Source organism: Cydia pomonella, chromosome 9, assembly GCF_033807575.1.
Source record: "Cydia pomonella isolate Wapato2018A chromosome 9, ilCydPomo1, whole genome shotgun sequence".
NCBI lineage: Eukaryota > Metazoa > Arthropoda > Insecta > Lepidoptera > Tortricidae > Cydia > Cydia pomonella.
Genome location: NC_084711.1, coordinates 2,718,511 through 2,735,702, shown reverse-complemented (window position 1 = coordinate 2,735,702; position 17,192 = coordinate 2,718,511). Strand labels below are relative to the sequence as shown.

The 17,192-nt window shown below is 40.3% G+C and overlaps 2 protein-coding genes across 2 annotated transcripts; both read right to left on the bottom strand.

Moving 5' to 3' along the window:
* Nucleotides 1-192: 192 nt before the first annotated feature.
* Nucleotides 193-7,897, bottom strand: LOC133521099 (DNA polymerase eta). Its single transcript, XM_061855863.1, has 8 exons — nucleotides 6,900-7,897; nucleotides 6,485-6,619; nucleotides 6,152-6,254; nucleotides 4,705-4,921; nucleotides 3,445-3,562; nucleotides 2,830-2,970; nucleotides 1,787-2,154; nucleotides 193-1,668 (listed from the first exon to the last, which is right to left on the bottom strand). Exons 1-8 carry the CDS (start codon nucleotides 7,031-7,033, stop codon nucleotides 299-301), a joined length of 2,586 nt encoding a protein of 861 aa, XP_061711847.1. The 5' UTR covers nucleotides 7,034-7,897; the 3' UTR covers nucleotides 193-298.
* Nucleotides 7,898-9,503: 1,606 nt separating this feature from the next.
* LOC133521102 (fidgetin-like protein 1) lies at nucleotides 9,504-16,992 on the bottom strand. The gene is made up of 10 exons (XM_061855865.1): nucleotides 16,787-16,992; nucleotides 16,550-16,708; nucleotides 15,893-16,399; nucleotides 15,442-15,560; nucleotides 14,793-14,948; nucleotides 14,048-14,181; nucleotides 11,528-11,642; nucleotides 10,888-11,000; nucleotides 9,997-10,188; nucleotides 9,504-9,660 (listed from the first exon to the last, which is right to left on the bottom strand). The coding sequence occupies exons 1-10, from the start codon at nucleotides 16,894-16,896 to the stop codon at nucleotides 9,541-9,543; spliced, it is 1,725 nt and encodes a 574-aa protein (XP_061711849.1). The 5' UTR covers nucleotides 16,897-16,992; the 3' UTR covers nucleotides 9,504-9,540.
* Between the last annotated feature and the right edge of the window lie 200 nt (nucleotides 16,993-17,192).

The following is a 17,192-nucleotide window of genomic DNA, read 5'->3' as shown; positions in this document are numbered from 1 at the left end:
TCTATTACTTGTCTATAGCGCTTACGTCATCATTATGTGAAGTTGAAGGTAAAACAACATCTCAACTATGTTCCCGTTGCCGTTTACGCTCGATCGAGGTTGTTGCTGGTTCGTAAATAAATTCTTCTCGTCAGATCACTATATAAATATAATTAAAAAAAAAAAAACAATTCCATTGAACAAAACTTCCTCTTAAATGTCAATTATAAATTTATTTTTACTGTTTAAATAATTACACTTGTATTTGTACATATTCACCAAAACAACTACATACATTATAATTTATCAAGGGAGCATGTCACCTATTTGACCCAAAGAAAGATTGTATGGATTTGCAGGGCATTTTCGGCTTCTTAACCGGTGATCCTGAACTCCTTTTACGCTTAATGCTTGTCGGTGCTATGGGACTAGGTTTCCTGTTCAACTGTCTACTCAATTTCTGAGCCTCGTGAAAATCTAAATGTTCTGTCAACTTTTCTACAGGTACCCTCTTTCCACACTCTCCACATTTTTCTGTAGGCACGTTATTATCTACTTTAACCAGAAAACTTGCTATTGAACTCACAGATTCGTTCTTTACTTCAACTTGTTTCTTTTTCGTGGAACTTTCACTATTTACAACAGTCTTCTGAATTGGTTTTTGCCTTTCATTTCGCACTTGCTGCCTGTCTTCATCGCGTAGCTTCAAAGCGAGGTGGTAATCTGCATGTGTATCAAACATGTTTACAGGCACCTGTTTCATGCATTCTGAGCATTGAAATGTCTCCAATTCGTTCGGAGAATTCCGTAAATGTGTGGCTGTTGAAAGCATTGGTTCTGGATGTATCAAGTTAGGAGAACCTTCTAATTCTATGTCAGAACCTGGTTCTTCTAATTCTGCAGCTATTGAAGTAGTATTGAGCAGTTCACGCATACTGCTCACGCGGTTTGTTTTCTCCGGGTCATCGTCAAATAATGCAATGCTCTTATTGATTTCTAATTCAATAGTGGATCCGGAGCAATTTGTATCGTTGCTGTCTTCGCCACAAGGGATAACGTTGCATACAGGAGTTGTAGGCCGAATAGGATCTGACTTTAGCAAGAACTTTGCAAAGAATGATTCTTGTTTATCTAAAGTTGATTTTAGTCCGGATCTACTTTGTTCTGGTGGTACTTCGGTATCTGCATGTTTATTTATTATACTATCTCCTGTTCTATGTATTAATGATTCATTTGATTTACTATCGGATTTATCATTATCATTCAAAAACCTTTGCATGATGTAATCTTTGACAGGTTTTCGTTCATTTTTAGGTATTATTTGTGTATCATCTGCTTTGGTCGCGACGTTACTTCTATCTTTCGGTAATTCAGGTTTGGACTCATCACTTTCCTTTGGTCTGATATTTGTTTCATCAAGCTTATTTTCAGACTTGTCTTCATTTCCATTAATCTTGAAAAATCTACGCATCATATTTTCTTTATCATTCTTTCCTTTATCTTTAGCTTTTGATTCATCAGGTCTCGCTTCTTTGGGTTTGTTGGTAGTCGTAGTAACTTCTTTTGAGGAGCCGGCAGTGAAGAAATCCATTATTTTCTTGGTTTTCTTCTCTGTATGGTCTTCAAATTTACCGACACTAATGCCTAAAAATGTTATCGATGCTTTGAGTTTTCTATTTGCTTCTCCTTCTGAAATGATACAAACATGTCATATTCTTTTCGAGAAAACTTGTCTATTACCAACAGACGTCTATTGCGTGTACATATAACATTTTGCAGACATTCAAATCAAAGTTCTACATCTTACCTTTAACTTTCACACCCTCAACACTATCCATAACTAATTCTAAGGCCTTATTCGAAAAGAATTCAGCACACAATTCATCCTCGTTCACAAAATTGTATGACCTTGAACTACTAGTGCCTCTCCCATCCGGCAACAATGTTGAAAAGCTGGCAACCATCTGCCTCGGCGCCCGGTTGTTGTCCACTGCGTCCTTTTCCAACCTATCTTCTATCTCATCTCCTAAGTCCTTTAGCCATTTTGTTAGATTCTCCAAGTCAAGTATAGCAGATTTGCCTTTGAAGTTTTTGCAGCATCCTATGCTCTTAGGGTTGAATTTGGCTTGCACTGGCTCTAAGTCGATACCGCGCGCTATATTGTAAAGCCATGTCCTGAATTTAACAAATACATTACTATCTGGTAAATTCTCAAAGTATGAGGGTTGTCTCTTTCATTTCTAGGTGTCGCGAAAATAATTTAGAGGCTTACTATTACTATTTAGGTGCCATACTTGCGTAATATGTCAAAGAGGCGGCCTGTGTTGACAATGTTTGTTCAAGAAGAGACTATCACCTCTATGGAGTCCTGGTACTCCGAACCAAAGATTTTTTTATTTAGGCTCACAAAACAGGTTAGTCATTGCGTTTACGTGTGTACAGTGTTCAGTACCCCTAGTGTAAATAAATTCGATTTCGAAACGTGACGTACGCGTTTGCGTTTAGTCTCATTTTGTATTGGATTTAGAAAGAGCGCGCCAAGCGGGACGTTTTGGAAACTCAAAATCCTATACAAAATGAGACTTAACGCAAACGCGTTCGTCACGTTATGATGTCGATCAAATTTACACTAGGGGTACTGAACTGGACTCTGACCCTAATTATGTGTGCACATTAAGAACAAAATTTACATGCAATAAATTTGTCTATGTATCAAATAAGTCAATGGTATCAAAATTACAAACAATTATTAAGGATAAGTCAAGATTGAATTGATTTGATTGCATGTGTCTTATACAAGTTGTTTCACTATAGGTAAGAAGGAACAAGAACAATAAACTGATCGGTTACCCATTTTTCTCGTCGAATTTTGCCTGTAGTTCCTTTTCGGAAAATTTCTGCAGCTCATACATGTTGTTGATTTTCAGTGCACCACAGACTGATAGCCCAAATTTTCCACCCAGATGTTTCACTTTCTTCACTGGCAAAGTTCTGAAACAAAAAAAATGGTTTTCGGTTTTAATTACCATCAAACATCGCCAGCTTCAACACTGCGTTACGAGGTAAGTATTATCCTCCTCCTTCTCCTGTATGAGCAACTATGCTTGAAATAAATGCATTTCATTATTACAAAATGGTACAATGATTCATGGAAAGAAACCACCCAAGGAAAGAGTCAACACATGGCTCAAAAATTTACGGACATTTAGGGCTATAGTTCGTGTCATCCATGATGACGCGCAGATTTGTCAAATCTAACCTTTAATAACGTGAAAATACGAGTCAAGGCATGATCGAATGACATGATCTATAGTTAAATACGCAATGTTGTCTTTTCCTCTAGAAGATGGTTTTAATCTTAAGTAGGCGTTAATCATAGTCCACACGGTTCATTGAGCTTATTGCAAAGACATAAAATCGACCAATGGTTAGGAAGAGTGTTGCTAAGTACATACAAGTACTTACTTGTACAGTATGTCGACAGTGTGTTTGGCCAGCACCGATTGTTTGTTGGGCTTGTTCATGCCGCAGACCAGCTTGGCCAAGATCTTGTTGTGAGCTATGCCAGCTGAACATGTGTAGCCTGAGGAACATTTTGAGGCCGATTAGTAAATTGTGAATTTATTTTCGTTAGGGGCTTATTTTGTTATATTAATTATTATTACACACATGGATTAGTGTAAGTATTGATATGATATAAGACAGTAATTACTAATTATAGGAATGTGTATTTAGGGTTCCGTAGTCAACTAGGAACCCTTATAGTTTCGCCATGTCGTTGGAAAGGTCTTTCAAAACTAATAGGGGTCTTCAACAAACATTTTTTGGTAAAGTGTATCTATTCGGAGATAATCGCTCCGAAAGAAAAAAAAAGGTGCCCCCCCTTCTAACTTTTGAACCATAGGTCCAAAAAATATGAAAAAATCGTGGAAGTAGAGCTTAAGAAAGACATTAAATGAAAACTATAGCGGACATGATCAGTTTAGCTGTTTTTGAGTTATCGCAAAAAGTTTCCCCTTCATAGTAAAAAGACTTACTTTAATTAGGTACTGATTATGCAAATTTGCCTATTTGTTTAACTCGCGTGAAAGGTACCGTTTCATCCCTTGGTTAACAATTTACTATACTTTAAGCTCCAGTTTAGCTTATTTTTTTTTTTTTTTTTTTTAACTCTACGTCGGTGGCACACAAGCATACGGCTTGCCTGATGGTAAGCAGTCTCCGTAGCCTATGTACGCCTGCAACTCCAGAGGAGTTACATGCGCGTTGCCGACCGTAACCCCGCCCCCCCTCGTTGAGCTCTGGCAACCTTACTCACCGACAGGAACACAACACTATGAGTAGGGTCTAGTGTTATTTGGCTGCTGTTTTCTGTAAGGTGGAGGTACTTCCCCAGTTGGGCTCTGCTCTAGACCTGGAATGACATCCACTGGCTGTGCCCTACCACACAAATCGAGATGAAATTCACAATGCCCGTACCTCTCTTTTGGACGTAGTTTAAGGACGTACCCGGGTCAAAACCGGGTATTGTGACGGAAGAGTAACAACGGAACCCTACACTGAGCGTGGCCCGACATGCTCTTGGCCGGTTTTTATTTAACATACTGTCTCGCTCAAACATTAGAGCGACAATCACATTTATCACTATAATGTAATAATAGAAGGTCCCAAATTCAAAACTGCCAAAATGACTGGGACTTAGGAGGATAAATTGTTACGGATTACCAGTTTCCCTGAACACAGCAGCCCTGATTTCGCTAACAACCACAGCTCCAACAAGCAACATCTTGGCGTGGTCATGGTCAAAGTCGATGGAGTCGCAGCCGTAATTGTGCACGTCATTTATGAACTGCTCAATGCTGTCGTAGCCAAGGGCAAACGTGTGTGGCATCATGTCACTGTTGATTGTACTAATGTTTAAAGATTTTAGTCTCTCTTTAACCTGGAAATTAAATAATAAATTAAATTGTATGACAGAGCTATAAAGTTCCACATCTTCCATTTTATATCATCACTTAGAAATGCTTTTTTTTTTCAGTGTTGTTCCTTAAGTTGTAAGTTGTCTATCTAATATCATCAAACCAAGAATAACAAGAATTTTGAGCAGTGTTTGTACCAGCAGAAAAAACATACTTCTCAATTTTAATACAGTCGACTCTCGTTAATTCGAAATTCGAAGGACTTTTAAAATATTACGAACTATCGAGAGTTTGTAATTTGTTCGGAAAGAGTCTTTTCCGAACACACTATCAAAATGTTCGAAATTTTTTAGAGAAAAAATATGAAAGGCCAAATTTATTTATTTATAATTTATTGCAGATAAAATATTAAGTACAAAAGGTACACACATGTACATACATAATGTGACTTGATGATAAGTCTTTCGGAAGAAGTCTGTAATATTAGTTTGCTTCGTAGCACATTGCTGAGACTGATCGAAACCTTTGTTTATCAGAAATAGTGCTAGAAATGCTTTTTACAAGCTTTTATTTAACTCGCCCTGTTAGTATGTATGGGACAAATGTTGCAAGTAAAATTTGACCCACTTCCCGGTTTCCGATGAAGCTGAAAATTTGCATACATATGTAAGTCAGGTGACAATGCAATATTATGGTACCATCATGCTGATCTGATGATGTAGACAGGAGGTAGCCATAGGAACTCTGTGATAAAACAACGCAACCTAAGTGTGTTTGGGGTTTTTAGAATTGTCTCGATGAGTATTAGTTGCCTGTGGAAAAAAAGTACAGTCAGCGATAAAAGCTTGTACCAAAAAAGATTTTTTGCCAAAAACTTATTCATTAGTGTAAACAAACAAATTAGTGCAGAAGTGTATGTTAAACTAATCATTACAATAACAAATACCTGTGCAACCATGATACAAGTTTGGAACTTGTCTCAAAATGTAGGGTACTTACGTACCTCTGCAATCTGTCAACTTTGAATTGTTGAGTGTTTGATACCTATGAATTCGAATTAATGCGTTGTTTTGTTACATAGCGATGATTTTTTTGTTCAAATGACCAAGTGCTTGTTGAAATATTAAGAGATGTTCTAGTACTCATGATAACTTCGAATAATAGAGAGGTTCGAATTATCGATGGTTTGAATTAATGAGAGTCGACTGTAGTTTATTCATGTTTACACAGGACATCATAAAAGTAACACTTACTGGATCAGTAATATCTAAATAGGCTTCATCAATGGAGGCCCGCTCTAGGAGAGGAGTGTAGGTTTGCAGCACTTTAGCCACCTCTATACCTGCATCTCTGTACCTAACATTTCATAAAACAATAAGTATAGGTAATTATGAAACTTGGTTGTGTTAAAATGACTTGTGATTATGATTAGAAATGTAAAGTTACATTTGAAATAATGAAAGACAGCACAATTTAATTTAAGGAGTCACAACTAACCAGTCTCGTAAGTTCGGTTCTGATGAGTAATTTCCCAACTTTCCTTTATTTCTAAAATTTTAATAATGGCCCTGCATAAAGTTACTTACTTTGAGATATTAGCCTTCCCTCTATTGCATGGTACTGAGGGTAGCTGTATTTCCGGACACTTTTCTTTTGCTTCATCACCACGCATATGGCGCGTGACTCCACGAGCTCTAGCCACATAGTTCACTGCTATTATGCTGCAGAAAATAATAACAATTATAACTTACAAATATAATGTAGGCTTTGCATAATTATTATTATAACTTACAAAAATAATGTAGGGTTAACAAGTGTCTGTGACAACAATTAGCAATGCAAAATATGATCAAAAAGGCCATCGAGGCGCAGAAAACTAGCCACTACAAACCAAAACGAACAGGCAGTTACCAAATGAACATAGCAGGTTACAACATATGATGCAGGCAAGAAGACACAAAATACCAAGTTCAGAATATAAGTTGTGTGACTATTATTTACCCGCCACCCTTCCACGGGTTATATTGTACCACGGCAATAGGTTGTCCCTTTAGTTCGGGATTCAATTTCTCCTCAACTTGGCAGTAAAAACAGTCCATATCAATTAACACTACAACACGATTTTCTTGTTCCATTGTTGTTAGTTTAATGATTCCACGTTACGGCTAAAATTATACCAGGCGTATTTTATATACGAAAGCTTAGAAAAATCTTGAAAATCAAAACATAATGCATACAGGCGCGCCAAAACATATACATGAGTTTTTGACATTCTAATAAAGTGTCAGCAGTGTTGCCAGCGCATAACTCCAATTTCGAACGGTGTGTAATCTGAAAAGGGACGGTTTTTATGACAATGGGACGAAAACGAACTTGGAATATTTTATCATAGTGTATCTCAATATATGTTTAAAACAAATGTGTATTACTGAATTTGTATGTGTGTTAAAGTGTAATACTAATGATTTTATGCATTTGTAGATGTGCAGAGCCATAGATGGTAGGATCCTACAGATGTGCTATACGCGTGCGTCCGTGAGGGACAGAACATACGCAACACACCAAGATGATTGGTCGGATATGGTGGGCAACAAATAATCCGCCCAATCATCTTGCTCAATTTAAAGAGGGTAATTTAAAAAATTGTGAGAATGTGACAAGGACAAACAATAATATCGCTTTTTTCATACATTTTCATAAAAAAACGAAAACAACATTAAATATAGACCATATTTAATATGGTTTTCGTTTTTTTTCTCAGGTTTTGATTTAAGTTTTTGGATATATAGAGTCCCGTTATCTGTACAACTCGAGCGCCACCGTGTTCTCAAAAATATTCTAGCGAAAACGTATAGAATTTCCGTAAATAAAAGGAATATTACATACATATTTTATGTCCGTAATTGAGATTTCGTGCTTATTCTGATCAGAATGGGAAGCCTAAACCTACCAATTTTCATATCAATCGAAATCTGAGAATAAAATAAAAACTGACACATTTACTTACTCATTTTATAAACGTTAGTTTCGACGGCGCTATTTGGGCTATGTATTTGATTCAGATACTATTAGTTAACTTTGTTTTCTCGCAAAATAATCTAGATATGTTCCTCTGAGATAATATAAGAGATTATCACCTCCTCTGTAAGACTAAAAGTTTATATTCCCAATGCGAACTACATAATGAAATTATAACAGTTGTACCCAAATAATTACGAAGAAATAGACAATTATTTAATTTAATACTTACACAAATACAATAGGATTCACCACGTTAGGTACCGAAATTTGCCGTTTCTTTGACCGACCGATCAAATAGTTGTAGGAGAGTTTCTATACTTTCAACTGAATGAACGCTTTAAAACAAAATAATTTTGGAAAACTTTAAACTTAAGAACGCTCCAAGGAATAAGGGCTCTTAAGTATCTAGATCACAGTGTTTCTCTTTGACTCTCGCTAGTCGCTTTTCAAGTTTACAGTCCTCGACGTTACCACAGACAATGGCTACAACAAAACAAACTAAAACTAAACTAAGGCGAGATTGTAGATTAGATACAAACGCGGAAACTATTTTTGTTACGTAAGTTACATTTCTTATGTTGGTACACCTGTCAAACACTATAGGCTACTACAAAGTGAGAATGAAGCTTTATAAAACTATAATTGTCATTCGTCACTTTGAAATTAATTATTCTAGGCACTTGATGCCCAAAAGGGACGGTAGCTTGGAAGGGGCGGGAAAGGGACGGTGTGGCATTAAAAGGGACGGAAAACCGTCCCTTTTAGGACGATCTGGCAACGCTGAGTGTCAGTGTCACTGTCAAAGTGAGCTAAAATATACAGCCATGTATTGCACGGTTCGATAATCCGATCTTAAGTGCTTTTTTGTACAGTAGTCTTAAATTGGCACGTAGTGATTATATGCTCTTTGATATGCACTTGCTAAAAGGCTTTTCCCCATTATTCAAGCCCATAGAGTATTTAACCAACTGGAGACGCCTTGCCTGTAGTTTTCTGTACAAAACTACAGTCTGCCGATTTTTGCTTTTCTGGGGAGGGGCACGTAAATAAATAGTTATTTGTGTCCCAAGTAAATTAAAAACGCGGGATGGAATGTCCTAAGTTTCCTCCCGTGGTGCGCATACTATTTTTCTGCTCGACGGAGGCGGAAACCGGCAACTTCGTTTAGCGCAGCGGGAGCAAAGTTGACGAATAAGAATGACGTGACATGAGTATGACCATTGGCAGAAATTTTTGACAGAGGGGTAAGCTCTTAAAGGCGACTCCGGTTGGTTAAATGGTCTAAGTTCAAGCCCATAACAGTCGACACAGATTTGTAATTTTATACAATAGTATCGGCCATTGGAGTCAAGGGTCAGTTGCTATGGCCGATGGCGGAGGGGAGGGGCATACATTTAGTTACAAATTTTATTATCTAGAAGGGGCAGCTCCCTTGTTTTAAACTCAAAAAAAATTGAGGGTAAATGTTTTCCTTGCTATTGTGTTGTTTGTGATACTTTTTAGGGTTTTATTTAGGTGGCGATATTACTCTTTTTTAAGGATTAAACAGGCTAACAAAGTAGGTAGGTCCGAAAATGAAACAAATTGTTAAACGAACATTACATATATATTAACATAACATTCAAAATCCTTGGCCGTAAGTGTTGTTCCAGTTAACATACTGGCCGAGATCGTCCTGCGACACGCTGGGCCGGACGCGTTTCAGCGCGTTTTTAAAGTCTTGCACGGTCACTGGACGCACCTGGAAGCACAAATAATTGAAGATTACATAACATTTTGAAAGTATAAGAACAAGTAGGTCTGGAACACATGCCAAGAGGCTTCGTTAAGCGAACATTTTCACACAACGCTAACTAGTCGGAGCAAGCAACTCGTTTACAGACTGCAATGATATAGTGTGGAAGTATCACCATACCTGTAATTTTTTTTATAGAAACATGACATTTATCGAGGCTCATCCACATTTTATTATGTTGAAATTGTAACTAGGCTGTTTTTGTAACTATACGAGAGAGCCATTGTTTTGCTATTATGGCAAATCATACGATCAAGTAATATCAGGATTTTTTCAAACTACCTTATCACGCTCAATAGTACAGATCTGTGAAAGCGGCACGGCCCGCACCGGCCCCATGGCGGCCTCGGAGCAGAGCGACTTCATGTCGGCGCCAGAGTAACCGTCCGTCAGTCGCGCTACCTCGGTCATATCCGCGGCAGACAGGGCGTTGTTCTCCGACTTTAGTAAGTTGTTGATTATCTGCTCACGGGCCTGAAGAAGAGTATAATCTTTGAGGTTACTTGTCTTTACCTAAAGAGGTAACACCCATTGAAGAAGAAATCGCGACACGGAAATGGAGATGGATAGGACATACTATTCGAAGAGGGGAAACGAATAACCATCGCTTTCGGTTGGAAACCGCCAGACGGAAGCCGTGGCACCGGGCGCCCTGTACACTCTTGGCAACGGTCCGTCATAAGTGAGCTACGAGCGGTCGGGTTGAGCTGGAGCGAGGCCAGAAGGCGAGCTGAAGATAGGAAGGCGTGGTGCGAGCTTGTGAAGGCCCTTTGCACCTCTGGGGTGTCTTAGGACAGCAATACAAATAGGTTAAATAATTGATTTTGGTATTTGCTACAGTGCAAAACACCAGAGGAAACATCATATCCGAACTCGATAAACCCTAGTTTTATTTTAATAGTACTAATAGACGGGCATTCTGGACCGCTACCTTGGTCCTGTCCGCATATCTCTTTCCCGTACTTACTCATACTTTTCACCTCACCTTCCACTCGATCGAACAGGCCTCGGACCGTACCAAGGTCGCAGTCCGGTATGCCCGTCTATTAGTGCTTTTAAGATTGCATAGATTGGATGGTTCTACCTTTATACCTTTTCTAAGCTTACTCTTTGCAGTTATATCTCGTCTCGTTAGAGTCAAAGGACAAAATCTCTTGGAAGTGAAGTACTCACATCAGCATCTGGCAGCGGCACGTACAGACGCTTAACGAGGCGTCGGCGAGCCGCTTCGTCCAGTTCCTGCGGTCGGTTCGTGGCGCCAACTATTAGCAGCCTCTCCTCCTCACCTAGAGATCATCAATCTTAAGACACCTTTCACCAGATCATCCACCATGACATGTAGAAGGTTTATGGTCATGAACCTATGACAAGTATTTTAAAAGACATGCTCTTTCAAGTTCAGCACAAAATTGACGTCAAAATACTTTTTAAATTATGCACATCGACAAAAAGCTTACACGTACTTCTAATCAATTCCTGCAACCTCTCGAGCAATATTCGACTTATAAAACGTGGGTGACCCGTTTTAATATTTTTTTTAATAAATCCATCCCTCTTCTATAACATGCGTGGATTATCAGGCCGTTCATTATGTGGATGTACATTAACTGTGGCTTGTACGGCGGAAACACAGATTTAAAGTTCAATTTTATACAGCGAGATACGAACGTACAGCTTAGCTGATGCTAAGCGGACATCGTAGCCTATATGCAACTCCAAGGGTGTCACGCGCATGTATATGAGGAATATGAGGATTTTGAGGGTAGGTAAAATGATAATTAGTTGTATTTTATAAAAGATAAACTAAACCAACCTGTGGCAGCTCCATCGAACTGGACAAGGAATTCAGTCTTGATTCTCCTGGTAGCTTCATGTTCGCTGTCACTTCTCTGGGTCAGCAACGAGTCGATTTCATCAATGAATATCACCTGTCATGAAGATAAATTCAAACAATGATTAAACTAACACTTTAGTTTTTGTCTGAACCAAAAATAGAACATGCGTACATACATTTTAAACAATTACTCAGGTCCTACTTAGAGTAAAATAAAGGCCCGCGCATTAAAACTAATCCTTTTAAACAATCCTTTTTTATTCGATCTCAACTTTTTTTGTTACCACCTGTTGTTACCATTGGTAGTTTCTGCATCTCTTAACACTAAAGTGAACCACTCCTGGGATTTGCATGTCACTGTATGACAAGGTAGCTTGGCTCAGTTAACTATAAACTGCAACATCCTATGTATACCCTATCTTTCGCAAATAAATAACTTATGACTTATGACAGCAGGCTTCTCCCCATCTCCGATTCGAAGTGAGAGACTGTAACAGCCTCCCCTCCCTTCCCTACCTGTCCATCGCATGTAGTGTGAGCGAGACTTACAGCAGGCTGGTGTACTCTAGCCACGGCGTACAGCGCGCGCACCATCTTCTCCCTGTCTCCGATCCATTTCGAAGTGAGAGACTGTAACAGGCACCCCTCCCTCCCCTCCCTGTCTATCGCATGTAGTGTGAGCGAGACTTACAGCATGCTGGTGTACTCTAGCCACGGCGTACAGCGCGCGCACCATCTTCTCCCTGTCTCCGATCCATTTCGAAGTGAGAGACTGTAACAGGCACCCCTCCCTCCCCTCCCTGTTTATCGCATGTAGTGTTAGCGAGACTTACAGCAGGCTGGTGTACTCTAGCCACGGCGAACAGCGCGCGCACCATCTTCTCCCTTTCTCCGATCCATTTCGAAGTGAGAGACTGTAACAGGCATCCCTCCCTCCCCTCCCTGTCTATCGCATGTAGTGTGAGCGAGACTTACAGCATGCTGGTGTACTCTAGCCACGGCGTACAGCGCGCGCACCATCTTCTCCCTGTCTCCGATCCATTTCGAAGTGAGAGACTGTAACAGGCACCCCTCCCTCCCCTCCCTGTTTATCGCATGTAGTGTGAGCGAGACTTACAGCATGCTGGTGTACTCTAGCCACGGCGTACAGCGCGCGCACCATCTTCTCCCTGTCTCCGATCCATTTCGAAGTGAGAGACTGTAACAGGCACCCCTCCCTCCCCTCCCTGTTTATCGCAAGTAGTGTGAGCGAGACTTACAGCAGGCTGGTGTACTCTAGCCACGGCGTACAGCGCGCGCACCATCTTCTCCCTGTCTCCGATCCATTTCGAAGTGAGAGACTGTAACAGGCATCCCTCCCTCCCCTCCCTGTCTATCGCATGTAGTGTGAGCGAGACTTACAGCAGGCTGGTGTACTCTAGCCACGGCGAACAGCGCGCGCACCATCTTCTCCCCGTCTCCGATCCATTTCGAAGTGAGAAACTGTAACACCTACCCCTCCCTGTCCATCGCATGTAGTGTGAGCGAGACTTACAGCAGGCTGGTGTACTCTAGCCACGGCGTACAGCGCGCGCACCATCTTCTCCCTGTCTCCGATCCATTTCGAAGTGAGACTGTAACAGGCACCCCTCCCTCTCCTCCCTGTCTATCGCATGTAGTGTGAGCGAGACTTACAGCAGGCTGGTGTACTCTAGCCACGGCGAACAGCGCGCGCACCATCTTCTCCCCGTCTCCGATCCATTTCGAAGTGAGAGACTGTAACAGCTACCCCTCCCTCCCCCCTGTCTATCGCTTGTGTAGTGTGAGCGAGACTTACAGCAGGCTGGTGTACTCTAGCCACGGCGAAGAGCGCGCGCACCATCTTCTCCCCGTCTCCGATCCATTTCGAAGTGAGAGACTGTAACAGGCACCCCTCCCTCCCATCCCTGTCTATCGCATGTAGTGTGAGCGAGACTTACAGCAGGCTGGTGTACTCTAGCCACGGCGTACAGCGCGCGCACCATCTTCTCCCCGTCTCCGATCCTTTTCGAAGTGAGATACTGCAACAGCTACCCCTCCCTCCCCTCCCTGTCTATCGCATGTAGTGTGAGCGAGACTTACAGCAGGCTGGTGTACTCTAGCCACGGCGAACAGCGCGCGCACCATCTTCTCCCCGTCTCCGATCCATTTCGAAGTGAGAAACTGTAACACCTACCCCTCCCTGTCCATCGCATGTAGTGTGAGCGAGACTTACAGCAGGCTGGTGTACTCTAGCCACGGCGAACAGCGCGCGCACCATCTTCTCCCCGTCTCCGATCCATTTCGAAGTGAGAAACTGTAACACCTACCCCTCCCTGTCCATCGCATGTAGTGTGAGCGAGACTTACAGCAGGCTGGTGTACTCTAGCCACGGCGAACAGCGCGCGCACCATCTTCTCCCCGTCTCCGATCCATTTCGAAGTGAGAAACTGTAACACCTACCCCTCCCTGTCCATCGCATGTAGTGTGAGCGAGACTTACAGCAGGCTGGTGTACTCTAGCCACGGCGAACAGCGCGCGCACCATCTTCTCTCCGTCTCCGATCCATTTCGAAGTGAGAGACGACGCTGAGATACTGAAGAAAGTCGCGCGGCATTGCGCCGCTACGCATTTCCCTGATAAACGACATTGAATCTTATTACTCTGACATACGGTTTATAAACTGTCTCGTGAACATGTCTAGTAGACCGCGGGCCAGGAACAGATTTCCATGTAAGTACCCCAACATCGTATCAACCATCGTAAAGTGATTGAGGCCGGTGTTGTACCCTCGTTGACCTCAACAGCCGCTCTGTTGGCGCGTTGAGGAAGTGTAGCCAAACAAATACGTAAAACAGAATAGAAACTTTGTCAGTTGTTAGTTTAGATGTAGATGTGATGTGTGTTGCGAACTCAAAAATTCGTCAGCCGGTTGTATCGCGGTGGAAAGACCGTCAGCTGGTAGTATATTATGAACTTGTAATAACGCAAGAATGCGTTTTTTTTTAAATATGCCAGCAGTCTATTGTTTTTAAACCTTACACCAATTGGCATGGCCGTATACGGAAGATCCGCTCATACACACACACACAAATCTTAAATTAGTCAAAAGTAAAAAAAAAATGTATCAAATTAAATCATTTGATTTGTGTCCTTAATTGTAGAGATAGCAACAGCATCATTGAAATTTTGAGGAAGGCTTGGTCACTTTTTTTGTATCTATATCTGTTTATATAAATAACGTTACCAATGAGCGTTTTCCCAGTGCCGGGCGGGCCAAAGAGCAGGATGCCCTTGGGCGGGCGCCGCAGCCCCGTGAAGATGTCTGGCCGCAGCAGAGGCCACACCACGGCTTCTTGAATCACCGACTTTACCAGCTGTAGGCCTGCTATGTCGTCCCAGCCTGAAATATTACTCATATTTTACAAAGCCATTTTTGTGGTTTAGGTTTGCAGTGTGGATGCGTCACCTTTTGTTATTTCATATAAAAAGTGATGTAAAATATTTGTTGCACAGTTCTATCTGCATGAGATTCGTACATTCGCGGCTATAAGCTAAAAGCTGCAAGTAATTTGACATGGATAAACATATCAATGTCTCCATCTGGGAAAATAAAATCTATTCAAAAATATTTAGTCCTCTAGACAGTGATAATATCTTAATTTGAACTTTTTTTGGCCCAAATGTCTTTTATTGCCAAACATAAATAACTCCAAAGGGCGGATTTAGCAAAGAAAAACCTTGGCTTTTAGGCCACTCCGCACAGTTCCCCACTGTGTACCCAGTTACCCTATGAGCCCAGGGTGGCCGTGTGTGATTTACATCAAATTGCAGCAATTTCCTTGCATATCATCTTGTTCTGTGTGGACCTGTCTAAAACAACCAATATTACTTACCAATTGGTGTTCCCTTATCAATGATCTCACTCTCAATGAGTTCTATCATTTTTGGGTCAATGTGCTTCAGTCTGTCATCTGCTATTGCTGGAGCTGCCTCTACACTTTCTTGCTTATCCCTAGAAAAATCAGACAATATAAAGACAGAAAAGGAAAATACAATAGTATAAGTCTTACCTTTCCTTGTGGGTTGTTTTACTCAAGCTTTGACTAAGATTAAGATGACTTACAAAACATGTGGAGTTACAAAACAACATACAAAAATCTATAAGGTGTATTAAATAACTGCAAATCCCTCCTGAATTCTGAAAATCACCCATATTACAATGACATTAGAATCCATTTTTGAAATGACTTAACAATCAGGATTGATTAAAAGTACTGCATGTTGATAGACCCCCATGCAAAGTATGCTTAATTATAAGTTACAGCAATGGTAGATAGAACTTACTGGGCTCCAATCATGGGTGAAACAAACTTTGCTTGAGCCTTCCGGGAAGTGCCCAAAGTCCTCTTGGCAGCCGGATTAGCCGCAAACAAACAATCCTTTGCTGTTTTGAATGTAATCTTTGCTACATTTGCTTTATGAGTTTTGGCCTCTTCCTCTTCTTTAGTAAGGTCTAACTCCATTTCTTGAGATATTGGTTTTGGTAAAACAGGCTGGTTTTTAACTACAGGCTTCGGCCGCCCAAATTTTGGCTTAAATAGTGGTCTCTGCTCATCACCCGAGTTAGCTTCAAAACTTGAACTATTTGAATGTAATGTTTTGACAAACAATGATTTCTTGTTTTCATAGACATTTTCTTTCTCTTTTCTTTTTGTTTCAACTTTTGGGATAATACATTTGCAATCTGAGTTCATGAGCTTTTGTAAAGACATACTTTTAGAGGTATTAGAGGTGCAGCTTTTGCAGGCCGGTATTGATCGTTCAAATAATGTCTGGGGGTCTGGGAATTTGCTAAAAATTAAAATGTTGAAGCTTCAGTCTTCAGTTATTGTAAGCTTGATTGAGCTATAAGTAATATAAAAAAAAGCTCTACACAAATACCTGTTTTATTATGAATTAAAATCTGTCAAAAAAAGAAACATTAAATATGTGTATTCTTACCCAAGTGAGCTTTTCCATGTTTTCATGTTACTTGTGTCATTATTTTGTAACAATGAGTTAGTAGAGTTTGTAATTTGGTCCCAAGCCTTTTCATTGCATAGATCTATGTGGGAATTCCAAACATCTTTCAACAGAATGTTGGACGACGCATTAGTCGAACTGTGATATAATAAAGTAATTAGTATTTTCTGTGAATATCAGTAATCTATAAACATAAGATACAATATTTGGATTTACCTTTCAAGAGAAACTTTGTAATGTTGCAAGTTTGTTTTGTTGACTGTGGATAAATGATTTCCATAAGTATCCTCTGGAGCTGTTCCATAATACGTTTTGGAATTATCCATTTTTCAGGAGCAAACAACTTAATGTATTTTTTTAAATTTCATACACGACCAAAACATAATAAACACACTAAACAGCTCAAGCATTCAATGTCACAAAACGTGACACGACAGGTGACAAAATTCCCGCCATACCCATTTTTTTTTTAGCCCAGACAAAAAAAAAAAAAAAAAATAACCTATGCTATTTTATGTTTGAGACATTTTTAAACACGTTTCAAATGTACTAAAAAAGTTATGTGCGTTGATATAGCATTGACGCTAATGGCGTTATTATTTATAGAATAAATATGTGATGA

Excerpts from the sequence above, each read along its gene's own strand:
- LOC133521099 (XM_061855863.1), bottom strand. The coding sequence starts at position 7,033 with ATGGAACAAGAAAATCGTGTTGTAGTGTTAATTGATATGGACTGTTTT. Across the intron at positions 6,620-6,899 it reads AACCCGTGGAAGGGTGGCGG|CATAATAGCAGTGAACTATG; the intron begins GTAAATAATAGT and ends TATTTTCTGCAG. Across the intron at positions 2,971-3,444 it reads ACTGTCGACATACTGTACAA|AACTTTGCCAGTGAAGAAAG; the intron begins GTAAGTACTTGT and ends TTTTTGTTTCAG.
- LOC133521102 (XM_061855865.1), bottom strand. The coding sequence starts at position 16,896 with ATGGATAATTCCAAAACGTATTATGGAACAGCTCCAGAGGATACTTAT. Across the intron at positions 14,182-14,792 it reads CACTGGGAAAACGCTCATTG|GGAAATGCGTAGCGGCGCAA; the intron begins GTAACGTTATTT and ends GTCGTTTATCAG. Across the intron at positions 9,661-9,996 it reads GTACTATTGAGCGTGATAAG|GTGCGTCCAGTGACCGTGCA; the intron begins GTAGTTTGAAAA and ends TTGTGCTTCCAG.